The 27,175-nt window shown below is 40.1% G+C and overlaps 1 protein-coding gene across 1 annotated transcript in view; it reads right to left on the bottom strand.

Annotated features, from left to right (window-relative positions):
* Window positions 1–1,055: 1,055 nt before the first annotated feature.
* The window catches only part of LOC105931190 (cadherin-18), a 238,375-nt gene continuing 212,255 nt past the window's right edge, over window positions 1,056–27,175 (bottom strand). Inside the window, exon 12 of the mRNA XM_021320146.2 lies at window positions 1,056–1,897. Within this exon, the coding sequence (XP_021175821.2) occupies window positions 1,392–1,897 (506 nt within the window). The 3' untranslated portion in view covers window positions 1,056–1,391. The remainder of the gene's footprint in view (window positions 1,898–27,175) is intronic.

The following is a 27,175-nucleotide window of genomic DNA, read 5'->3' as shown; positions in this document are numbered from 1 at the left end:
ACTCCTTTGTTGGCTGTACATTTATATTTGCAAGTCCTTTTCACAAAGCCAGAACAAGCCATGATAACGTGTTTGCCCACTTGTGTGGACAGAATTATCAGAATTGGCTGATTTCCTGTTTAATTTATAACGGGATTTGGTCCATTTCAGAACCTCTTTTCAGAACCCCCTGCTTGAGGATCTAAAGGTCTTTTTCCATGAAGTTAAAGGCCTTCTGGGAAAAAAAAAAAAGGTTTCTGGGGAGACGAGAATTGAGCTTTATTTTTGGCCAAAAAGACCTGAATATTTTTTGTAGGAGTCAAGGTGAGTCTTTGCCGCGAGGTCAACAACACCATGCAGAAAAAGGATGTAGCTGACTTGGAATCTATGATTGGACTGAACTTATGTGCCTTGAGATGAACTTTTTTGTGAATGTCAAAAATAATAAAATATAATTCACTTGAACAGGCTGCAGCATCATGGTGTGGGGCTGTTTAGTTGCCAGAAGTACTGGAGCACTGCGCAAATTGGATGGAATACGAAAATTGACCACTTCCAAATTTTTCATCCTCGCCTTAAAACACCAGCAAAATGGTTAAACAAGACAATAACAGCAGCTACATCAAAGTGAGATTCAGAATGGATAAGTGTAGAATTAGCTTTTTAGTCCAGACCATGACTTTGTTGAACATTTGTACATTAAGTTTTAACATTGGGTTTATCTGATGGAAGCTTGCTGACAGCATGTGTAATTTCTGTAAATATTACTGCAGTGGGGGTGTATGAATACATTTGAGCCTGTACATAGTATAATGTTGGCCCTGTGCGTATTAAAGACAACTTGTGTAATTTTTCATTTAAAATTCTCATTATAAAAATCCTTAAAGTTGTATCTTGTATTAAAATCTCACTCTGGGGAAAAATGGTTAAAATAAATAATAAGTAAAAAAGCCTGAAGTAAAGGTTTAACCTCCATGCTATGAATCATGAACTTTTTTAATGTTGCTTTTTTACCTTTATGCTCCCTGCTGACCTTAACACGTCTCCCTAGAGAAATAAGACAAATTGTACAAATATTTCACATATCCACTCAAATGGATTTCAGGACTTTATTGAGCAATAAAAAATATACACCAAGGAAAATATCATTTTCCTTTTTCCTCATATTTTATCCTCTCTCAATTTTAAAATCTGACAATTCCAGACGAATAACCCATGATCCAATGTGACAAAATGAAAAAAACGAACAACATAACAAAAACCAAAAACCAAAAATAGAGCAGTCGTTTTAGTTCAACAATAAAAGTCGAGGACCACTGAGACCGTCTCTGTCCGTGTTATTCATTGAAAATCTGAAAAAAAAAGAATGGGGTTTGGGACAGATTTGGTTTGAACAGGAGTGAAATCACAGACTAAGTGGTCACATCCGACTCTGCCTCTTCATAGAGTTCTGCTAGTTTCTGGAACTCGGGGCCCCAGTCTTCCAGATAGGTATATTCCTGCTCCGACTGCGCGCCGGCAGAGTCCAACGGACTAATGGACCCTGTAGATGAGCCCTGCCCCTCGTAAGCATAGGTCTGGAGGGAGTCATAGGGGGGCACACTGGTGTCCAAGTCGGCCTCCACTAGTCTCTGTTTGATGAATTCATGCACGTCCACCTCGTCCAGCTCTACCGACGGGCTCCTGCGGACGTGGGGCATACCGCAATGATTCCTCGCGTCTGGACGAATGTCCCGCCGGAACTTGAGCTCCTCGGCTGCGGCTGGGTTTCGCAGGGCAATGATGTCAAAGGCCTCAGTGTCCTCCTCTCCTCCACCCTCGTCGTCGTAGGTCACCACGTTTTCTCTGATGTCTTCCTCAGCGATGATGAGGGGCTCCTTCTTGCTGCGCTTCAGTGTAACAAAGAGAACCACAATTGCTGCAAGACAGAAAAATACTAGTTTTAGTGTTGATTCAAGGATAATGCTCATAGGAAAAAAAGAAAGAAATATTTACTTTTGCAACAATCAGAAACAGGTGTGACTATTTACTCCCTTTATGTGTGGGAATTCCAACCCTTGAGTTTCTGTACTACAAAGCAATTGCACCGAACTCCAATCAATTCCGTGAGCATGATTATCTGACCTTCTGTCAGGACTCTAAAATGGGTTGAGCATTGAAGGGCGATGAGTCAATAACAGGCATCTGTTGTCATTAGCATCAGGGGCTATTTTAAATCCAGGCTTTCAATGGTCTGTAGTTACATTTTCAGGTTACACAAGGTTGTACTCATGTGATGTGAATTTTTAGAAGGGTACAGTCATGGTGAAATGAACAAACATCTTTGATCAGCTCCACAGTTTCACATTTCATGACATAAAAATAATAATTGACCTGGACTTCACCACATTATATAATCTGTTCTCAAATGCATTTCCCTACAAGATTAAAGACACAAAGCAGTTAGGGATACTAATTTAGCACCCTTAATTAACTAAATATCAGCAAGTGTAACCACCTGTTTAAAAGCATGTGCTAGTCTGAAGTATATGAGTGTGTCTTCACACAAAGACAGTTAGACAGCAGCAACAACCTCAATTGATAAATTGTTGCAGCTCACCAATCTGGAAACGGTTATAGAGATATTTCCAAGTAGAAAATAAGTGTTAGAATATTTACAGGAGTGAATATCTAAGATGATTTACTAAAAAATTCAGATCGTGCAATGTTCAGAGAAATTGCATAAGATCCAAGAGGTTTACTCTAAACACTACAGTTCAAATGTTTACTGTTAATAATCATGCCAACTTAGCCAGAAACAACAAAAGAAGTGAATGGTTGAAGAAAAAAAAACTCTTTTTTTAAACACAAATTAGTGTCACTATTTCAATCTGAATGAGAGGACTTCTGGAGCAATGTCCCTTTGGACATATATCACCATATTAGACATGTGTGGCTATAAAGCCAGACACAGCATTGTCAGCACAAAGACCTTATACAAACTATCAAGTACGGTGGGGGAAGGATGATGATTAGGGCTTTTTCTGTACCCACAGGAACTGAGAAGCCTTTAGTTTTTGAGTTCACTATGAACTCCTCTCCATACCAAAATACTATGTGAAATTATGTGTCTAGAAATTGAAGCTTGGCCCAAACTGCATCATCAATAGGCCACAGAAGTAGACCTAAACACATGGGCAGAAAAAGAAAATCAAGTTCTAGCAACATCCCAGTTAAAGACGAGACCTAAATTTGATTCAACTTCTGGGGTTGAGATTAAGAGATCTTTGCAGACACAAATCTCTGTAAGCCTAAATAAAGTTAGTAAATATAGGAAGGACAGTTGGCCAAAATTCACACAACTACTCTAAATCCAGCTTAAAGGGGCATATCAGGCTTTTCAGTTTTTCTTTTCACATTGAAATCATTCAGTTTTGGTCTATAGTAAAGTATATAGTATAGTATATAGTAAAGTGGACTTGCAAGGCTTTGGTCTGAATCCCTCGTTAATTTACCCCCACATTCCTTCATTTTACCCCTGTTCTGAGGCGCATCTAAACAGCAACTCATTTTGATGCGCTCTCTTTAAATCTAAAGGAGGCACTTCCCACCTCGCCTCCCTCCAGGTCCCAGAGCGTCCCACTCTACACCGTTCAGCCATTTTTGATGTAGGCTGTAGTGAACAACCAACCATTTTGATTAATTCACTTGTATCTTTGGCATTTTCAGCTTGACCATGACCTTATTTAGCAGTTCTGCGGCAAATACTGTGACGTGTTAGTTTAAAAAACACAATAGAAAACTGAATAGTTTAAAAAATATATGACCCAAAAGGAGTATAACGAAATCTATGCACCTGCACAGAAAACATTCACATTTTCAGCACTCCTAGAAACTTCAAGTACACAGCAAAAGGGCTAAAAAAGTAGGATTTGCACTATATATCTCATTTAAGGTGGTTTTGCTATCTATTATATCATTGTGTGTACTTCTTTTCTTTCACAGACCTTACATTTTGCATTTCCTTTGCCCTCAAAATCATGAAAGAACCGAAAGAGGTTGCCCTTTCTTTTTTCACAAGACTGTATGTCTTATGCAACAATGTTTAAGTCTAAAGAATGAGTTTTAAAGTATTGGTTGATAATTAATAAAACAAGCTTTGCAAATTTAAAAAAGGCAGACAGGAAATTTGCTTCTTAAATGACAAGTTATAATCCATACCTTGTTTCATCAACAGGAAACCTGCTGTGTCACATTAATGATTATCTCTAAGAAAACATTCAAAAGTAACATCAAGTCTCCAAGAATATCTTTTAAAAGTGTTGCCTCACAGTGGCATCACAAAATTGTAAACACGTAATAAAAGAACCCATAATGGTCCAAAGGAACATAAAGTGAGATCTAACTGATAAAACGGCTTGATAGTGACATAAACAGAATATTGCAAATGTACTACAGCATTCTGTCAAGATGAGATAGCTTCTAGCCATTAAGAGGTGTGAGACTGGAAGGTGGAGGTGTTAGATAAAGGACTCAGAGGATTCAGCTCTCTCAACTTTAAAATAACAAGAATGTTTGTGACTAATATAATAAATGTACCCAAGCAACACCTTTAGGTTCCCATTTTGTTGGTGGTTATTGAAGCTTGCCAAACAAACAGCAACACAGTTTCAAATTTCACAGTTAACTTAAAACCAGGTAAGGACATACAGACACATTTGACCGAAAAAAGTGGGTCAAGCGGCATTTTGGAGTTTTGTCATAGTTAGAAATCTGACTCAACTAAAAGAACTAAAATCCTTGTTTTTCTGGTCATGAAGACACCAAGATTGGCCAGAGAGACTTCAGGATGAAACTCAGAGCTGGTTTGTTTTACTTAAATGCCACAGAGCTCAGATACAGTGAATGACTTACACCAGAAAGCTCGAAACAAAAATGGAGGGCTTTGAGCACAACAGTTAAATATGCTTTAACATGAATGTTCGGAATTGGATGAATTGGACCGTATGCCACTGGATATGAGCTAGGCCTGTTTATGTTATCTACTCACTGTAGCATGGACATGAGAGACTGGTAACCTATCCAGAGTACACCCTGCTTCTAACCCAATGGCTGCTTGAGATCAGCACCAGCATCCCATAATCCTGCACAGATGAAGCGCATATAGACAACAAATGGATATTTAGCTTTCCAAATTTATATTTGCTATGAATGTGTCATATACCCTACTTAGGAATAACATTAGAACCATAAAACAATAGTGTTCTGTCTTTGCTGCCAGCCCTTGACTGAGTATGCCCACTTGACCTCTGAAGGTGTGCATGCTGGGATGTCTTAGCCTGGCCAGTCAGACTGACTTACACGGGGCATAAGTAAGTCTGGTAAGGCTCCATACGCTCCGGTCTAAAGAAGACCGGACCAATCACACTGCGGGAGGCGGGACTTTACGATGCTTCACTCTCTGTGCCAGAATGACCCATAATGCAGCAGTGCTTTTCTATGACCATAACAGTCAAGATACACACAGAGATTTTTGTTTCTTGGTGCCTTGAAAAAATAGGAACGTGCGTGTGAGTACACCATGTATCCCCAGATCTTTTAGACAAAAGCAGCAAAAATCACTCACTGGAGTTTTTCCTTGATGGCATGACGTGTGTTGTGGACTACAAATTACAAAAACAGAGTGTGTTGCTTCCGTAATTATCTGATTGGTTCTAACCTGTTGATGCTGACCCTGTTAGTTTTGCCTTTGAAATCGGACTCTACCAGCTCCTTACCAGATTGATATGCCATATATACAGCGTAAGTCAGTCTGGCGGGTATTGGGCACCCTTCTTCTGCAGGAATTCAGCCCCAAACACAACAAACAGCGATGTCCTGTCCAGCTCTGGCAGGATGGCCGGGCACTGGGGGCCGTGCCTGCCCAAGGAGTAAGCCGTGCCCACCCTGGGCTGACAGTTGGTATGTTTTTTTACCTCAGCATGGCCAACTTTCTGTTATTCCTATCTCGGTTTGTCAGTCATAAGGTTCAACCAATCAAGGCAATGAGAGAAGGCAAAATGCTAGCCAACTACGGATAGAGAGTGGCAGGTCACTGAGTCATATTAATAGTGTAGCCTGCTTGATATTCAGAGATGGCTATCGCTGCTAGTGCGGCATGGATACTCTGACCTATTTCCAAATGCATACAAGTGACAACAGAACAAATAAGATCAATCAGCCATTAATTTATGTTGGAAACATAAGCATTAAAGTCAACACTGGAGTAAACTTTCATTCTAGGAGAGTTAGCTATGGCAGCTAGGAAGCACAAGGAGCTTAACTGAGCAGTGAAACTCAAATGGAATAAACTTTGTTAATTTGCAGGCAAAATAGTAACACTGCTTTGTTCTGATACTTGTGCTGCATAGCTGTGTAATTACCTCTTCTAGAATGAATGTTTACTTCAATCAGTGTTCAACCTGACATCCGTGCTAATGTTTATCACAGTGCTTATGTTTCTGCTTGACTTTTGAGTTAATTGAATGGACACAGCACTACACTCAGTGTTGCCAGATCTGACTGATAGTCTACAGCCCAACAAAAAAAAAAAAAACAGCCCAAATCTAAAACACTTTTTAACTCATGTTGAAACATAGTAATATTACACAAGCCATAATCGCACAACTCCATTGACGTAGCGTGACACAAAATGTCAAATGAGGGAGCCAAATGACTTACACACAAGTTCACTTTCCAATCATTTCGAGATAGAATCCGCAAAATGTTTAACAATAGTCTTCCAATATGTTTTTTGGTTCAATCAAACATTTCTATTTCACTCACAGCCATGAAACATTTGATCAGTAGAACTCATCTGGCGCCTTTACATTTGACAGGCAGGCGGATTCCCGCAGGTGCCAACAAACCGTTGCCGGTTAACATCCAAGGAACTGAAAATGAGATAGTGGACTCTTATAAGGACCTGGGTGTTCAAATGAACAACAAACTAGACTGAAGTCACAACACTGTCTCCTTACGGGAAGGTTCGGAGCAGACTCTACATGCTTAGGAGACTTCAGTCTTCTGGAGTGCAAATGGCAATCCCGAAGACCTTTTTGACTCTGTGGTGTCATCAGCCATGTTCTGTGGTGTAGTATGTTTGAGTAGCAGCGTATTTACAGCTAAGAGGAAGTGGTTTGATTAGCTCACCAGGAAGGCCAGCTTTGTCTTAGGATGCCTTCTAGAGTAATGTAGGTGGTGGGAGACAGAACGAGTCTAGCAAAAATAACACTGCTATTAGACAATTACTCCCAACCCATATGCATTAAGCTGTTGCATAACTGAATAGCTTTTTCTGCGACAACCTGCTTTACCCTGGGTAACAGGGACATTTTAAAGGAAGCTCTAATGTTTACCAATCAGATACTTCTGCTTAAGTTATGCTGGAACCAACAGAAAAAAATCACATAAGCTGACACACTTTGTATCATAGTAATGTTACGTAAAGGTTATATCACAGATACATTGTGTAATAATACAATCCCTGGCTAAAGAGGTAAGCACCCAGAAGGAATAATCTGATTTGAACGTAAACTGGTACATAGAATCAGAGTAGTGATGCGTACGTCAATACGTCCATATGGAGTAGGAAAACCTGTAGGGCATATCTATGGCTTTAGGTCTGTTTAGTTATTAAAATATAACTAACATTTTTCACATGTAACTTAACGTTAACTTTTATTTGTTCCATCCCATGGAACCAAAAGTAAACTAAGCTTTGCAAGAGAAAGACAGACTACACATTCAAAAATCCTTGAAATATTACTCAAATCTATGAGCAGTGAAAGCAAAAAAATATGTTTCAGGCAGCTTCCAGAGCATCCACCAGTCAGTCAAAACAATTTGGGATCATGATCACGACTAAATGCATGATATATGCATTGACCTTGAAAGGGTTTGGATCTTGTGTTTAATGAGGTCAACCTGTTGTATCATTCATGTGCCCATCAAGTGGGATGTACTTTTTACAACACTGTGCAGGATGAAACAATATGCAAGGGAACCCTTACATTCTCATAACATGTGGCGTCCCACAAGGTTATGTCCTTGGGCCTCTTCTCTTCATTTTAAACATGCTTCCTCTGCATGCTATGTTGAGGACACACAACTTTATTTAAAGACAGATCCCTTCTTTTTCAGAATCCTAACCAGGATTTTCACCCTCATTCACCACCCTCATCATCTACCAGGAGGAAATAAACACATGGCTGTGTCAACCTTTCTCCAGATAAACATCATCAAAACAGAGGCCACATTGGTTGGCACTCCTGATCTGGTCCAGTCATCTTATATAACTATAATTTGCTTTTCCCGTGAAGACATCCCAATCTTTACTACAGCAACTCACTTTGGTGTGAGACTGGACCTTCATTTCTCATTTGGTAATCAACACCTCATTTTATCTAACTTGTTTCTTCCACCTTAAGGATATAGCCGAACTTCATCCTTTTCTCAACCTCTCTAAAGCTGAAAAAGGGGTCCATGCATTTGTCTCCTCCACTCTCATTTTCTGTAATGCCTGTTCATGGAGATTCCTGCAAAGAACATTGAGAAGCTGAAATGCATCCAGAACTGTGCAGAAAGAGTCTTCATGAAAGTTTGCAGATTGGAACACACTTCAATTTTCCATAAACTTCACTTGCTCCCGATTACCTACAGAATACATGACACAATTTGATAGGTTTATTTTAATCCCCTAACCTTAAAGCGAAAGACCAGACAGACAGTGTAAGTTTTGAGGCTTTTGCAAAAGGGGGAGAGAAAGAGCCGTTAGAAATCTAACAGAATACCAAGGTGTCTCTCCAAGGTATCTCTGCTCAACTCCATCGGTATGTCTCCTTGCAGGCCTTTTTATTTCATGTGAGCAGGATGCGTTTGAGATAAGAGACAGTCAACTCCTTATCTGGGCTTCCTTTCCACTGTCTTCTAATCATAATCAATCAAACTGGTTCTAGCTAGCACATGATCCCCTTTGTGGATGAAGCAGTCATGAGCCACCTCCTCTCCCCAAGGGTCAAATGTGCACATTTTATCTCCACACAAACATTTCCACAAGCAGAGAGCAACAAGACTAAATGTATATAAAATGGTAAAGGATTAACTGTTCTCATCTCACACCTGTGTATTCATGGCAATTCTTCAGAATACTCAAAGGATCTCCCCACATTCTACTTATCCATCTGTTCCATTCATTCACATTACGCCAACCTCCTCCATCCACCACCCACTTCATTATGGACAATAGGTGACCGGGTCCTCTTCGCAGCTGTCCCTCGCCTCCTGAGAGCTCCAGAGGCATTAACTGCTTTAAAACATGCCTTAAAAACTTTCCTTTTTAAACAAGCATCTCCAACTGGTAGTATTTCAATTTTTATTTATTTATTTATTTTTATCTTGTAGGAATTTGAGATTACAAATGAAAAGGGTAAACTGTAGTATTATTATTATTATTATTATTATTATTGTTATTATTATTATACAGTGTAACTCTTAGCCACTGGGGTTGCTAGACCTGTGGCCCTGAAGTCCACTGGCAACACTGCACTGTTGTAAAATTAAACAGTCTCCCTCCGTGTTTTGGAATCTGACAGCAGACCACTTTGGACTCGTATGTTGAGAAGTTGGGAAGTTAATTGTAAAGACAAGGCCACATTCCCCCTCTAGATTATATCCTACATCAGGTAACCAAAAATATTTCAATCTGAAAAACTCACACAGAAAGAAAAGGCAATTAGAAGAATTTTATTGATACAATATTTTAAGAGTTTGGCGCTCAGACCTCGGCAGGAAAAATTCACGCTGAATTATACTTCAATATGCATAAGCAGGCGTATGAGAATAGGGATATTTCCCCCCGGGTCTGAAACTGGTGGTGGAGTGGAGATAAACAAAGTTTGTTCAGTCCATATGATGATCTGTTTGAGCTTGATGTCCAACTTGATAAACACAGGTTTGCATGAACTGTCCATGATGAGCAAGCATGAAGCGACTGTGGAGAGGAAAAAACTCCCCTTTGGGAAGAAACCTCTGGCAGAACCAGGCTCAACATGGCGGTCTTCTGCCGGACCGTTTTAAGGAGTGACTGGGAAATCCGTAAGAGTCTGGGAGGAATTACACTCTGATAGGGACGAGGTTGAAGCAGCACCATAGGAAAGCTAGGCGGAGCTTGGTACGATGGTGGAGAAGGGGATGGAGGTGGGTTGAATCCAGTCATCAGAATCCAAACCAGACGCGGCATGCCACCGCTTGCTCGCTGAGCAGAAGGCTGAGATGAGGATGTGGAGTTCTTTTAAGATGAACCCAGGATGCTGATTGGCTTTGAGGAGGAGCAGTTCAAAACTGATTGGCTTGTGTCGGAGGCGGATGAGTCCCTGATTGATGGAGGTAGGCAATAGAGTTTCTTCAGTCTGAATTTTCGCTTAAGCTGTATTTCTGATCAGGTAGGAGTCATATCTGTTTTGCTGCCATATCAACATGTTGTCTAGTCTGATAGCTTAGCATTTAGTTCCAAGAAAACTGAGAAATATGCACTTGGACATATTCTGTACACAACAAGCAAAAATAATTTACCAGTCTGATACAAACCAATTTAAAAAGAGAATGGTTCTTGCATCCTGCTTGTTCTTTAATCGAACATCAACAAGCAAATCCTTTTTTAAGACCCACTCTTGTTGTCCTCTGCAATGACGCCTGTCTTGCTTTCTCTTTTTGGCCTACTCAGACATAGTTTTCCTCTTTTTGCTTCACTTGACCATAACAAACTTTGACTTCAGGAGAAAAAGTAGAAGCGCATAAGGTTAGCTCTCGTGTACTGTGCAGCTGCCCCCGCGAGGGTGGCTGTGCACTCACGCAGCAACGTGACAGACCACCGGCCGCTCTGGCCTGAAACAACAAGAAAATAGTACAAAATCTAAACATTTTGTACTGTCCACAAGTCTACATGCGCTATAATGTTTCAAATATGACCTTTCTGAATTAAAATCAAATCAAACGCACCCTCAGATGAAAAAAAAAACCCAATCAATCACTGTAGAGTTAGCTCAAAGAATGGTTGTAAATCTAAGCAAGCTTTTTGCAGCTATATCGTCAAAAGCTTACTTTTATTGATGTAGTCATTTTTAGAATTGGCAGATATGTAGGACAAACGGCAAACATGTGAAACTGACACTTTCATGGGGGGAGTTTTAAGGGGACAAAAAGGTAAACAAGACACACCTCTGCTGTAACCGTGGCCATACGAACAAACATGTTTTATTGGATTTAATATTGTTTGTCTCAGAGAAATAAGCTGCAGGGAAAGATAATCAAAGAGACACTCAAGCAGGTTCCTTTGCGGGTGCGCACCTGATCCACCCTGCTCCTGGCTGTGATCCACTTGTCAGGCAGGAAGTGTCATGTTTTAGAATATTTTACATTTTATTATACATTTGTGTTCATATACTTTGGCTACATTGTACTGCAGTCATGTAAACAAAGCAGCATGTATTAAAAAGTGTTTGAAGTGCGTCTGGATGCTGGACGCTTTCATGGGAAGTCCGACAATGGAATATCCCTCTAGTAAATCTGTAACCACCGCAATAACAATACACTCAATTTCCCTCAGGAAAATTAACCCATTTAACAGAAAGAAATTCTTCCACGGGTAATATAACAAAAGAGGGTGATAATATTCCATAGTTTACACAGTAAATGCCATGTGGGTGAAAGTTTACAGATGATACTCAAACGTCCGGTTCTCCATAAGGCAGCAGAGAGCTGCACCACGAGAAGCCGACAGAAACACTGAAGAGAAGAGCTACGATCCGTGCAGTTGTAGAGCCATGCATGTTAAAATGTTACAGACTACAGTTTTTCTCAAGCAGTTAAAAGTGTAAACTGGTATTGTTGTGCATCTTAGGCGTACACTTTATCTTCAGTGAAGTGCCCACCAAAAGGATCGCAGACCCCCTTTTCAGCAAATCCACTGGTATTTGTTCCTGGTCAGGGTGATAGTGGCCCAGGGGCACAGGAGCTTGTCCTGTAACCAGTGGGTTGCCGGTTCTAAGCCCCACTCTGTCCATCTAATTTGTTGTGTCCGGGGGAAAGTCACTCAACTTGCTTCGCCTGCTTCCGATGGCTGGACAGCAGCAGGCGAAGCCAGACGATCGGCAGCCCTGGTTCTGTCAGTCTGCCCCAGGCCAGCTGTGTGTATGAATGGCTGAATTCATACACACATGGCTGTGCTTTTTTTGTCTGTCTTGTTGTGTCTCTGCTCTGTCTCCAGTAACCCCCAGTCGGTCGAGGCAGATGACCGTTCATACTGAGCCCGGTTCTGCTGGAGGTTTTTACCTTCCCGCTAATGGGTGGTTTTTCTTTCCACTGTCGCTTCATGCTTGCTCAGTATGAGGGATTGCTGCAAAGCCATGGACAATGCAGACGACTCTCCCTGTGGCTCTACGGTTCCCCAGGAGTGAATGCTGCTTGTCGGGACTTTGAAGCAATCAACTGGTTCCCTTATATAGGAAATCTTTGACCAATCTGTATAATCTGACTGATTTTGACTTTGTAAAGTGCCTCGAGATGACATGTTTCATGAATTGGCGCTATATAAATAAAATTGAATTGAATTGAATTGAATGACTATAGTGTAAAGCGCTTTGGGGTCGTTGGGCTTGATAAAGTGCTACACAAGCGCAGGCCATTTACCACGTATAAAACTCTCATTGATAAACCCAGTTATATCTATAGTCACTTCCCAACTTTCAGAGCTGTTGCTAACTATGGTCTAGCAGCCTTATCGCTCACCTTGTCGCCACAGTGCATACTCCAATTGGTCGCGCTTCTTTCCAGTTTTCTTCAACAGTTGACTGGAATCATCTACAACAGACCCTAAAACTCAGTACACTTATTCCATTGTCCTCAATGCAAGTGCAGTGGTCATGTACTTTTGACTGCACTTACCATTTGTCAATTTTAAAATATGCCATTGTCTGTATGCCTACAGTTTACGTCACAATTTTTTTTATTTCCATGAATCATATTCTTTTGTTCCTAATTTCTTTCTGCCTTGTATGCTTTAGTCTTGGCCAGGTTGTCATTGTAAATGACAAATTATTCTCAACTTACCTTTGGGTTTAATAATAAAAATAAAAAATAAACAAAATATTCATCCAAGTACTTAGCTTTCCATTTAAGATCTGCTACAATAAAAACCAGCATTACTCTCAGTTTTTGGCTTTCAGTTTGGAGCATAAAGTATTTGAAAAATGTACCGTGGCCCACATTTACACTCTCCTGAAAGCTGTTTTGTAGCATTAAACCTGAAAAATTATAATTGATCTTTTTAACATGGCTGAAAAAAAGCACCCCATAAAATTACCAAAGATGCAATTAAAAGTTAAACAATAACTTCAGCAAAGAAAATGTTTCCTTTATAGCTTTAATTAAAAATGTATAGCCTGACTACACCCCTAAGAAAAGGAAATTATTCATATACATATACAACAGTTTATTAATTGAAGTTCTAGGCTTGTGTTTTCAAGAAATATATCAAAACCTGCATATGTGGGGGGAAGAACGAAAAAATATTCAACTTTCTTTCCGGTGAATTGGCACGTCCAATGTGGGGTTAGAGAGGGTAAAGAATGCAATTTGTCTGAGACAGCCCTTATCGCTCGGCTTGTTTAAAACACCCAATTACAAAATGCAGAAATGTAGGGCTGACTGAGGTGAACTGGGTCATCACTGAGTAAAATGAAACTTTTGTTCTCTCATTTTCTTCATCATGCAGATTTCACAGCCAATGCATTGTTTTTCACCACCTCCTCATTCTCCGATCTGCCCTTTAACATCTCATGGAGGTTTAGAAGTAAATAACTTGACTGTGAAAAATTGTTACTGGTCAAATCTTATTTAAGTTTTCAGAAAGTGGTCTGCAGTTTTAACACTTCACAGTCAGTCTGTATATTGTATTGCAGTCCATAAGATACTGACGCTCCATCTATGGGCTATTGAGGTCAATACACATGGTCTACGTGCAGCTCAGTAGACCACAGGAAGCATTATGCAAGTCAATGCAAACCTGACACCCCTGGAAAAGATTTTTAAAAAGCTTTGATATAAATAGGTTATTCATTCCCAGACAGAAAAAAAGGAAGTCTGACATTTTATTTGTTTAGCAGGAAACTGAGCTGGCACCGTTCTTGTTCCTCCTCTGCACTGTACACTTCTCCATCATCTCCACAGACACCCATCTGTAAAAGTTCTCTGACGGCTCTGGCATCAAAGGTTAAGACAGGATTTTGTGGACTAGTTAACCTGAAAGCATCTTGGAGCTCTTACACTGGTGAACATCCATGGAACAGACATTGAAAAACTGGACTTAGAAATAAGATAAGATAGGCTTTATTGATCTCACAATGGAGAAATTCATTTAAAAAAACCACCTCCTCATTGTAACTTGATGTTCACTTGAACAAAAACTGGGCTGTGGCGTTAGCACTAATTTTCTTTACAGGAAGGGTAAGAGCAGACGGTAATTAATACGGGAAAACGCCAGGGGACCTTTTTGGTCTTCAGATTGGCATCAGAGCTAGCTTCTATTCTGTAGTTTCTTAGAGCAGCGGCTTATCCAAAAGAAGCAGTTAGATAAGCTCATCAAGAAGGTCAGCTTGGTCCTCAGATGCACCTTTGATCCAGTAGAGGTGGTGAGAGACAGATGTACTCTGGCAAAAATAACATCACTGCAGGATAGTCTCCCATCCATGCATGAAGCTGTTGCAGAGTCAGAGAGCTCCTTTAGAGCCATACTGTGCTGCTGTATTCTAGGTGCACAATGGGGCGTTATTGCAGGTCATTCTTCCCAACAGCTGTTAGACTCCAGACCAGGGATAGTCAACTCCAGTCCTCGAGGTCTGGTGTCCTGCAACGTTTATATGTGTCTCTGCTTCAACACAGCTGAGTTATATAAATGCACTGAATTTATGTGCCGCTTTTCTTGTCATACTGACCATTGAAAGCGCTTCACAGTATAGCCACAGTCACCCAATCACATTCACTGACGCGCACACCTTTATACATCAGTACAGTTAATGAATGTGTGCAACATGTAGGAAACGTGGGATTAGATTTGCCCTGATGTCTTGCGCAGGGGGCAAATCCACATGTTAAGGGGATGCTGGAATTGGACCCACAACTTTCTTTTTTGTATTCATCCCAAATGTATTCATCCCAATTTAAAATCATCCTACTCAGTTTAGCTTTTCTTTGAATCTGAGTATGGTATATATATTGCAGTACAGTGTTATATATATATATATATATATATATATATATATATATATATATATATATATATATATATATATATATATATATATATATATTTTCTTATCTTTTTTTCTTACTTTTTGAGAATCTGCATGCATATTTTCCTTTCAATTTACTGCAAATACACCTGAATTTCTCCACTGAGGTTGCAATAGAGGCTATTTCTTTCCTATTACATTCGATTGCATTTATTCAGTGGAGAAAACAAATCCAGTGTTGGTACACACTTGTTTTACATCCATTGGTTACCTTTATACATAGACAACCAAGTTATCCTTATAAAAAAATGTTGCCAAAGCCATTTTATAAGACTTACTGCGGTATAGATATGGGTGTATAGAACAGTTTCAGCTTGACCACCAAACTTAGCTGAAAACACTCTTTAAAAAGGGAAAGGCAAGAGGATATGCTATTCAAGTTAGGCTGATATGTCTTAATCCTGATAAGGCGGGAATTGACTGCACCAAAAAAAATCAAATATCTACAGTCTGTGGCTGAGGAATAATGGAACATTTTAAAACAACAGTAACTGTGACAAATAAGACTGGGTGACAGTCAAGATTATCTTGGTACTATGCACAGTGAGGAGGATGGAAAAGAAGGTAAACCTCAATCTTCAAAGCTCACTCTTAGAGAGCTCCAGTCTAAGGTGACACTTTAAGAAATCTAAATGCTCCCTGATTGTTTTGTTTTCAGTTTTCGTCCTGTCTACACACATAAAAATACCTTTGCAGATAGCGAAACACTACTGGAACAAAATCATCCTTCCTCACTGATGCTATTTTTGATTAGATGAGAGGAAAAACAGTTTTTTTGGAAACGAGCACGCTCAATGGATATGACATGAAACCAAAATTAAGATTCGGAAAAAGGATGCGGAAAAGCACTTCAGTCCCACTTTTAAGTACAGGGAAGGATCTATGATGCTGTGGGCCTGTCGCTCTTCCCTCGGCCTGGGAATCTCACTAGTGTGCATCACAAACTCTTTGACTGACAAAGACCTTTTCAATAAACATCTGTTGGCCTGTGCCAGAACACTGAGAATAAGTCATCACTCTGTTTTTTAACAAACTGACAGAAATGCAGAAAGGCTTTACCAGACACAAAATTGGCCCTCTGCCACAGTCACTTCAGTCCTCAGACTTAAATCCTGTACAAAACCTGCACGGAGAGCTCAATGATCTAGACAGATTATACAGACAGGAACCGCCTCTCTGTATATGCCAACTTTGTTATATGTTAAAAGAGAAGAATAAGGGCTGCCTCTTTTGCTCCATGCACTGGAGCAAAAGAGGACCTGAATTTATTTTCATTTACTTAAAAATTTTAAGTAGAATTTCCTTTGTTTTGAATTCTCGTGGATATGACATGATTTTTACTTAAAGAGTAAAAAGTCAAAAAAATTCAAAGCTGGAGAAAAATCGTATAATTGTCTATGAGCAGATAATGTCACGAAAGGCTTAAAACCCTGCAAAATACTATGAAACCCTACAGTAAGTCTTTAGAAAGGAATTTTGGATTTCATTAGACTTGCCAACGAATACAAATGTTAATGGAGTCATCACCTGGAAATTGGAATTTTTCATGTTAAAACTTGTGTGTTGGTGTTGGGCCTCATTAAAAATCTTCCAGAAAATCAGGAGTGTGAAAGTGACTTTTTTAGTGTGTGTGTGTGTGGGTACAAACCAGGAAAACCCACCAACACGTCACTCGTGGAAGGACGCTACCGTCAGCCACGCCCACCTCTGGTCAACCATCTGAAATCAGTTGTGTTGCCGCCACTAACGAATTGTGTTTTATCATTCTTTCCCTTTTATCTCTTTTTTCTTTCACCTCTTCACTTTTTTTTCTCTTCTTCTTCCTTTACTCACCTACTTTCCCATTGTAGTGTCCACATAATTTGAAATACTTCCTGCAGGAATCACAATAAAACTGTTTACGTGCATAAATCAAGCGGAGCACTATGGCGAAAGCTGATGGTTCCACTTGGGGAGAAGAAAATCTGTCGAGCTCTATTTGGTATTAAGACATCAATTCTTATTGCCACATTGCTGGACAGAACACTGGAAAAAAAAAAAAAAGATGTCCTAACGCCACGCTCATGTCAACTGCTCTGTTAGTTGCCAAAATAAGCATATATATATATATATGTATATATATATATATATATATATATATATATATATATATATATATATATATATATATATATATATATATATATATATATATATTAAGCTCTCCCCCCAACTCCTAATGAACGTTAAGAGTTGACTTCACGTTTTGCACCCGAGTGTTTGCTTAACTTGGGACCATACCAGGCGTAGATGGGATTTAGCCTTCCTTTGGAGAAAGGGGCGATTCCAACAATCAGGGACTCATCTGCAGAGCAGTCGGTAAGTGTTGTTCCTTGTGTAACGCTTTACCTGCTGTGTAAGTGGTTATATCACGCTGTTAACCGGTCAGATCTCCATGGGAACACATGAACGCTCATACACGCTACGACAAATCCTCGCGCTTCCCCTCGCGAGAAAGAAAAGGGATATGAAAAAGGCTCAGAATGGGGTCTCTTTAAAAAACATTTTTGTCCTAAAAAATACTAAATATGAATTTAAAAACATTTTCAGAAGGACTGTGTATGTAAAACACCAGGTCATGACTCCTTTAAGAAACAAAAGGATGATGCTCCAGCTGTCATGACTACCCACTCTCTCTGTATAACACAGCTGGAATTTTAAATAATATGTTTTTATCATTGTTGCATTTTTAATATATTTTTCCTGCTTAAACCAATTAGTACTGTAATGCTCTAGCATTCTCTCTGAAACAAAATTAGTATTTGTAATTGAAACTGCTTATTAAAATTATCAAAGTCATGTGGAAAAAAACCATTACCCAAGCGAGTCAGAGCCGTACAGAGCGAGTATTCCTCTCTGGTCCGTCGCAGACTTAATTAAGGCGGTTTATTAGGGAGCGCAGAGGTAAAGCACGGACATTAATCAGACAAATGGAAAACAATCAGGCATAAACAAATAACAGAGACACTCAGACATGAGCAGGGATCAAAAGTATGAGCTATGTAAATGTTGTGCTGATGCTGTGACATCTTTCTTCTCGATTCGCTAAACTATATTGAGCTTTTTGTTTTTGCTTTTCATTGAACAGGCGTACGGTATTAGGCTGGGTTGTAGTAAATCAAACAGCTTTTTGTGTTTTATTTAATTGAAATTGTTGTGCGATGTTTGACTAATCTGGTGATAAATTAAGACCAGATATTCAAGTCAGAACAGAAACAAAACAATTTGTCTAAAAGGTAATTGTCATGGCTTTTGGTCTTTGTTGTTTTTTTTGTATTTTTTATTTGAGTTAGATAGATTTGTCATCTAAACTGTTTTGTTCTTGATTTAGTCACAGTCCTTTCACATCCCCAGTTATTCCACCTTCCCAGTTTTCACCAGTTAGCTCACCTGCATCCAATCTAAAATTACCTCTCCATACGTATGAAGGACAAAGCTGGAACCAGATGTTTACATTTGCTATACAAACAGATGCATACCCTTTTCTCTACACAGTTTCACATTAAATAAGGCAAAACCGTCCCCGATTAAGGTCAGTTCGGAGTTTCCTGGGGACAAATACTGTCATTTTCCGGTACCTGTTCTGCGGTCCATTGAAATTCAAACTGAATTGGGTGGCCATAATAACCAGCATTACAACTAGAGAAATTTGCAATACAATCCTAACTGTGAAGGAGGTGGTGGTATTGTGTTGGGGGTGGGGGTTATGTGTTGGTGAAGATTCTCAGTCATCCAGGTTCATGATCAGTCCAAAATAGGTTAAGACATAAAACAACTGGACTTCTATTCTGAAGCTGAAGACGTTTCTCTTCCCATCCAGGAAGTTTTCTCAATTCAAAATGTCTGGAGTAGTGCGGCGTTCCCAGCGTTACAGACCAGCTGGCAAGGCCTCGTTAGAGCTTAGATCTAATGAGCACATTTTGAATCGAGAAAGCTTTGTGGATGGGAAGCGAAATGTCTTCAGCTTCATAATAAATGTCCAGTTGTTTTATTTTTTAACCTTTGTTGGGGTGGGAGTTACTGCAGAGGGGAGTGGTGCACTTCACAAAAGACATGAGGAAAGATTGTCATGTGCAAACATTGTAGCAGTTTCAATACAAAAATTTGTCTTTCAGATGCACAATGACAGCAAGCATTCAACCAAAATAGTAATAAAGTGGCTTAAGAACAACAGGGTCAGTGTTTTGGAGTCGTCCGAAACAAAACCATTGTAGCCGAGAATTTGTTAGCAGACCTGAAAATGTGTGTGTTTGTGTGTGTGTGTGTGTGAGGTAGCCAACAAACTGAACTCAGTTCACACCGGTTCAATCGGGAGGAATGGGTCCAAATTCAAAAAACTATTGTGAGAAGCTTAGGATACCCAAAGCATAGTTAATCCAGTTCAAAGGAATGAAAGCAATGCGAAGGATGTATATGTAAACTTTGAATTGTTTTACATGACATCATATCCACTTCTTCTCTAGGGTGGCTCAACATTAATTGGATTCACACTAAAATGTTATCGGTGGAATAATAAAAAAAAGTCATGTCAAAACAAAGAGTAAACATACTAAACCTCAGCATAGCACTTCAGCAAGACGCTGGATAAAAATATAATGCTCAGAACAAGAACGTAAATCCTTCCAGGAGGAAAGGAAAAATAATCACCTTCTTTTCAGAGCTTCTGTAAAATTAAGTATGGAGGTTCATTTAAATGATTCTATGTACAAGTTTAATGCTCCTTTTGGGACTACCATTCATCTTGTCATTACCAAGTGGTTTTCTTCTAAACGAGTGTGCCTTAATGCAGTGTTAATAAGCACTGCATTCAGAACGGTCAGATAGTGTTTAATCTGAATCTGCTGTAAACGCAGCTGGAACATTGTGTTCACACTCCTAAAGGGGGGTGGGGGGGGGGGGGGTAAAAAACACCAAAGACAGAATAACTGTATCCACCAATAAGCTTAAACAAACCCTGAAACAAGCTACACTTTGTGAGACAAGCTGCCAAGTCATCCTCTGCAAAGACTCATTAAAAATAAACAACGGCTGTGCATGATGTTACCACAGAGAGGAATAAACCTTGTTCTGTTTGCCTCTTAAAACATTTCCCAACAATCTATTTTTAAAATACCCTCATGATGGGGGAATCTAACAACACTAAGAAGTGCCAGTTACCTGAAATGCAAGAGCATTTTTTTTTTTTTTTTTCTGGCTGACACAAGACAAAAGCTTAAGTCTCTCGGAGGTGAAGGTTGGTTTGAGGTTCGAGGAAAGGGTGAATGCAAACTGCGACGCCATTCAATCTTCTGATATTATCACTTCCTCTGGCTAAACATGTCTGTTTCCTTTCCTCGTATCTGCATTGTGCTGATGTTTAGGTATTCAGCGAGCATCCGCGACCAAGACCGTCTCCTCCAAACAGCAGCGACGGCCCTTTTGTCCGCCTCAGCCAGAAGCTCCGGGTTGGAGGAGGAAGACGCTCCGTATGATTATGCATAACCTTCACGCGCTGATGTCCACAGACAATCAGTAATGAGAGGAGGAAAGAGGAGGGACTCTGTTATTAGACAGTTTCATCTAATCATGTCCACATGCGGAGACGCCGTAACACCTATCGGAGCTGATAGGTGATTGTTTACTTGTGGGAATTTAACGAGCCGCCTTTGATCCATTTGCTTTTTAATTTGAGTCATTTTCAAACATTTCTGATGGCCATTTGTAATCCGACCCGTCACGCCGGCTGTCCACTCACCGGATGCGAAGGGCGCAATCGTGTTTGCAAGTTCAAGTAAAAATCATTCGCTGTCACTGGAAATGTGGGTTGCCATAGAAACACAGTACAAATTTCCACGAAAGAGAAGCTTGTCTGGCTGCTAAGACGGGCAATATTGAAAAAAAAGGGCTTTCTGTTTTCACAGGTCTTCCTACGATCTTTGTGTATTCATGGTATGATCTGAGAGGGATTCAGCAGCAGTGGAAAACGTGTTGCTGCTCACCTCATTTGTTGATTTCTATCGACGTGTGCTGCACCACTGACAACATGCAACCCCTCACACATATTTACAAGAGAGCAAAAATTTGTTTCTCACTACATGCACAATCATTTGGGTGTAAACTTTATTATTCATACTGAAAATGTGATATTCCTACAGTTCTAAATTGGAAATGTGTTTGTATGATTAAATCTACTATCTTAGAGTGGAGATATTTTTGAAGCAGCAAAATCCAAAAAAAAAAAAAAAAGACTTTAGACCTATTTCTGATACATAAAAAACAAGCTAGTTTGCACTTATGTACTTGTTTTCCTGTAAAACTTGCTTTAAAAGCAACAATGTTCTCCTAGGAGTCGTATTACATCGGATTAAGACCGCACTCTGACATTAAAAATCGCAGATTGCAGATTTTCCTTGCAGGGTCTTCCAGAGGGCTTCTAGGGTGCATCAAGACCCCAGTATGCCACCTACAATGTCTGACGGAGCAAGAACGTTTACTGAATCCTCTGAGGATTTCCAAAACTTGACAATACTGTGGTGCTGACAACAATAGTACTAACATTTGAACACCTTCGGCTGTGGACATCCCATCCCACTGCTGTGCAGGAACTCAGCAAGCAAATGCTATCAAGGGTCCAGACCCTCCAACAACATCCACTGCTACGTTAGGTCATCTGCACATCTACACACAGAGATCTTGTATTCTGATAGGTGGATTTAGTGGTTTTATTGAATGTAGTGGAACAGGGAGATGTCTAAAACATGCAGGACACTGTCCTTGAGGTCTAGTACTGCATGCAGTCTCCTCCCTAATCACACCAAGTCTCTACTTACAGCAATTGTCTTAACCATCTTCACTCCCCCCGTCGCCTCCCTCTGGATCCTTCGTCTCTTAAGTGTTTTCCATACTTTTTGTTTGACCCATCCTGACTTCAAATTACTCACTTCAATTTCCAACAGTTTACCAATGTCCTCCCACATCTATTTATTCCTCTGCCCTTGTCATGCTCCTTCAATGCTCCGTTCCTCTTACTCATCCACGGTCCATCTCCTCCAACCATTGCCCCGGGATATTTGCCCCCTCTATCGCTCCACAACCCACAAGTTCCTTCCACCCCCCCACGGAGCGTCCGCCCTCAACTCACCAAGCAGGATGACGATGCACAGCAGGATGGCAATCAGAGCCCCCGTGCTGAGACCTGCAGAGGAGAGGAAGGCCTCCCCCTGGCAGATCCGGATCTTGCCATGGCGCTGGCATGGGCACACCCGCAGGGTCAACGTGCTTGTGCCGCTCAGTGACGGCTCCCCACCGTCCCACACCACGATGGGCAGCTCGTAGAGCTCCTGGGTCAGGTGGTTGAACCGGCGCCGCCTGGCAATGATGCTAGCTGTGCTGTCTGCAAAGACAAAATGTTAGAAAAACAGTCAGACCCCCAGGGCTAAAACGTCTAATTGTGCAATAACCTCTATATTGGTGACAGCCGTCTGCAGCTAAACATGGTCTGGGTAATGTTACTGAGATTTTTTTCCCCCTTTTAAAGTATCTGAAGACCATATTTTCGTTTATTTCTGTTAATGTGCAGCAAAAGAATGGTTTCCACACAATAACTTCTCATATAATCGTATCAATTGAGTCCCAAGAAGCAGTTTTTAATGTCACATTAGTATAACTTGTCACTGAGAACAGCGTTGATGCTAGCAGGCCCACCCCAAACTCATGTGAGGTTAACATGAACCCAGCAAACAGAGGACATGTGATATTAAGTCATATTTTATTTTTTTTTTTTAGTCAGGATCACATGAAGTAGGCTCTCTGAATGGATAAGCCCTAAAGAACTAAACTGCAACACAACCACACCAGATCTTGTTTCACCCAATCACAGTGATTTCATACTTTACTGTTGTTTTCTGTTTGTACTTCCTTCGTTTAAGTGTGAATTCATTTAATCATATATTCAGTTGTTCACTGATCATTTAAACATCCATTTTTAAGTCCAATCAAGACGGGATACAACCACTTTCACATTATTAAACATGTTCTTTTGTAATTAAAGTTTTTATTGATTTTCAGATCATTAAAACAACAAAATAAAAACAAAATACAACACAGAGGCTGTTGCCCACCCCTCCCCCACCCATTTACACGGCACATTACAAGTTCCAGTGACAAAGTTATCGCTGATTTACCGGGATGCTTCAGAAATAAGAAAAAAAAAAGAAAAGTAAATAATGGCATAATACTCAAAACCATATCAATTTAGGTTATATATTGAGTTATGTAACACATTTTAATGAGCTCCAAAAAACAGTCCCAGTCAGTGCCTCTGCTCCCTTTTAAGTTACTGAAACATGTTTTTTTTTAGTAATGTACTAGCTACTTTTCCTGGTAATTAGTTGTTAAAAGTTGTAACTAAGATACTAACTTAGTTATTGCTTGAAAAAGTAATTAGTAACTGTAACTAATTGCTTTTTTAAAGTAAGTTCCCCAAAACAGTGGATTACTACTTAAATGTGCCAAACCCTTCTGAACTACCGTAAAAAAGAAAATCCACCAGTTATAAAAGATTAATCTATTTTTTACACAAATGTCAACAAAGCAAGCCTTCAAAGTTACTGAAAAAAAGGATATTTACAGTTTTTTCTACTTAAAATCATTGACAAACACATGCCAAACGTGTATACTTCTTCACATCAATGGGAATAAAACATCCTCTGGAGCTTTATAATGACGTCAAGAGTCCAAAAATCCCCTTTGGCTGAAAACGTGAGTTTCTGAATGAATAACTTTGGCTTTGCACACGGCTGACAGAATATTCACAGATGACACATTGCACCCTGATCTGTATGTTCACACTATTTAAATTCCGAAAACGCTGAATTGCGCAGCAGGGCAACCTTTCCCCAATCCGCCCGGCAAAAAAACACACCTCCACCGTGCTGTACTATCGAGCTGCTGCTGCTCTGAGAGCTCGCCTCCCACTCCAATCTCGGCTCCATCTATGAATAATTACAATGATCGACAGTTGGAAAGACAACACGTACTTCAAGCTTTATTAAGCCAGGACTCGCTGTATCACCGCATCAGCACGCAGATGGGCGGAGGCTTCGAGGGACGCAAACGGCACAGAGGAGAGACAGGGATTTGTAGGTTGGATGTCTGAGCAGTAAGCAGAGAGCAGGGTGGGTGACGATAGAGATGAGCAAAAAATAAATAAAGAAAAGCCAGGTTGGTGTGTATGTGCTGGTTCTTGTACTAACCGCGGAGAGGAAGTTCACATCCATTATGTTATGGTAATTCCCATGAACCCATGTCTCGTCGCAGGTGAGAGGAGGAGAGCGGTGTGATTGCAGAGTGAGTGTGTGATTAATGCCTTGGTGAGGACAGACCATCTGCAGCCAGACCGCATCCCCATACCAGCAGACAAGGTGCAAAAATCAACCGTTTGAACGTTGCGACTACATAGAATTACCTGCAGGGTAATAATTCTGAATCATTAGATTTATGCATTTTGCATAAACCAGACAATACATTTACCCAATTTTTGCAAATTGCTCCAAAGTTTCCACTCCACCAGACACCACGCATGGATTAGTATGCACTGAACGTGAGGGGTCTCGCAAACATGAATACCTCTCTGGACTGAGGCGGCACTGGCAAACTTCCTTTTTCCCAATGCAGTCTACATGATGGAAAGAGCCACTTGGATAAGTTTTGTATTCCCAGCAGCCAACTGCAAAAAAACAGTTTTTTTTATATAACTTTTTCAAATTTAGTCATGAATTCAACCACATGGTTAAGTTTTCTCTGACACTTTTATGTGGCCCAGACCTACAAATAAGTAGCACATTATTCTGAGGTAAGCAGAAAATGAAAGATGTTTTTCAACAATATTTTGCAAAAAAAGTGCTCATTTTTGCTCTGACCCTTTTTACTTTGACAATCTTAAATACAATTCAATGCAACCCAACTGACTTCAGAATTTGCCTCATATCAAGCACTGCCCACATGTATAATTTAATGTCAGTATAAAGGGCAGTTCTTCCTGTGAAAACCTAAAAGATGTGTAGAGGAAACGTCCACAACAGGACTACAAGGACAAACAGTTTTCCCCAAGCTTTTGATCATCCCCTAAAAACTAAAAATGGAAAGAATATCCCCTAGCGCCTACTAGAGTTGTCCACTCAAACTTGCTAGTTGAACAAGAAAAATAACACCATTAATCAGAGAAGCAGCCAGAGCACCTTGTGGGTACCTTTGGAGGAGCTGCAAAGATCCACACCTCAGGTAGGAAAGTCTGCTGACATTAATCTGGTCTTGATGAAAGTGCTGCTGATGGTTGAAAGGTAGTCCTGTATGCAGGTTGTTACAGGTGATGGATGGGTGAGACAGTAACCATGTGGCAGAAGTGGTCTGGTCAGGAAAGACCAACTTCTGGGCAATAGGCAAGCTGCTATCTATGATCAGACCATCTTCACATTGAAACCTGGGTGTGCAGCATTATGCTGAGGGGACGTTTTTTCCCAGGAGTGATTTGAAAAAGCTGGTCAGGGCTGATGGACAGATTGGTCTATGTATGTACTGTGCATTTATCTTTGTAAACCTTTGCCTTCCATGCGACTTTATGTTGGTCTCTTAAAGATTCTCCTCAGGTTGAAAGTTTCTGTGCCCTTGGCCAATCAGATAAATTCACGATTCATAAACCACATGCGTCAATCAAAGTCACATCCCTGGAAGCTTAGACATGCATGTCAGTCCAACATACGGTAGAGCCAGACAACGACAAGAGACACGACAGGAGAAAATAGTGGCAGAAAAAGCAAATTTGGTTTTATTTACAAAACAGTTATTTTGTGAGGCTTTTGCGGAGGAAAAAAATAAAGAGATAAATAAGTTTTAGCCCGATCAACCAGACCTGAAAATCCTCAGCAACAGGCAAGTGACCGGGGACACCTGCTTTATTTTACTACAGTTGCCTTCCCCTCTGTTCAGGATCGATTATAAAACTTTTATAATTGTTTTTAAAGCTCATAATGGCCTTGCCCATCCTTTTTTTTATCTGAGTTATTGGGCTTCTTATTTGCACCAGGTCCTTGAGGTCAGACAGTCTCCACAGACAAAGTACAAAGGTTGGAGTGATAAAGCTTTTTTTTGTGGCTGCACCACAACTCTGAAATCACTTCCACCAGATCTATAACTGAACTTGACCTTTTTAAATCAGAGCTCAAGACTGTTTAAGTTAGGCAGGCTTTTAATACTGTGGTGGCACTTCTGGTTTTATCTACCTTCCCTATCTGTTTTGTTTCCTCTGCCTTGTTTTAAAACTATTTTTAATGCTATCTTTTATTTCTCTGTGGATTTGTTGTTATATATGGATTTTGTTAAGCACTTGGTCACAATTATTGTAGATGTGGAAAGGGCTTTGCAAAGATCAATGGATTGATTGATTGATTGATGATTGATTGATTGATTGATTGATGATTGATTGATAATGGACAGCTATTTTAGGTAGAGTTTATTGTGCTGTAAACCCCAAACTTTTAGTGCGCCACCCAACATCTTTAATCACCAGTTGCCAACATTCATGCCTTAGAATGGCCTCTTCAAAAAAGTTGAGAACATTGGCAAGAATTGAAAATCTATATTTACAGATGCTCTTTAGTGTCCAACCATAAGCATATCTTTGTGAAGGTCATGTGTTCTGTGTGCAGGTACACTCCCAGCCTGCTCCTTGGCTACCACATGGGTTTTAAGTGGAAGAGCCAGGTTCTGGCAGCCAAGCCTAATGCTATGGCTTAGCAGTCAGAGACTGAGCCAGA

This window comes from Fundulus heteroclitus, chromosome 21 (assembly GCF_011125445.2).
Source record: "Fundulus heteroclitus isolate FHET01 chromosome 21, MU-UCD_Fhet_4.1, whole genome shotgun sequence".
In the NCBI taxonomy this organism is placed as follows: Eukaryota; Metazoa; Chordata; class Actinopteri; order Cyprinodontiformes; family Fundulidae; genus Fundulus; species Fundulus heteroclitus.
This window is presented reverse-complemented; position numbering and strand designations above follow the sequence as displayed.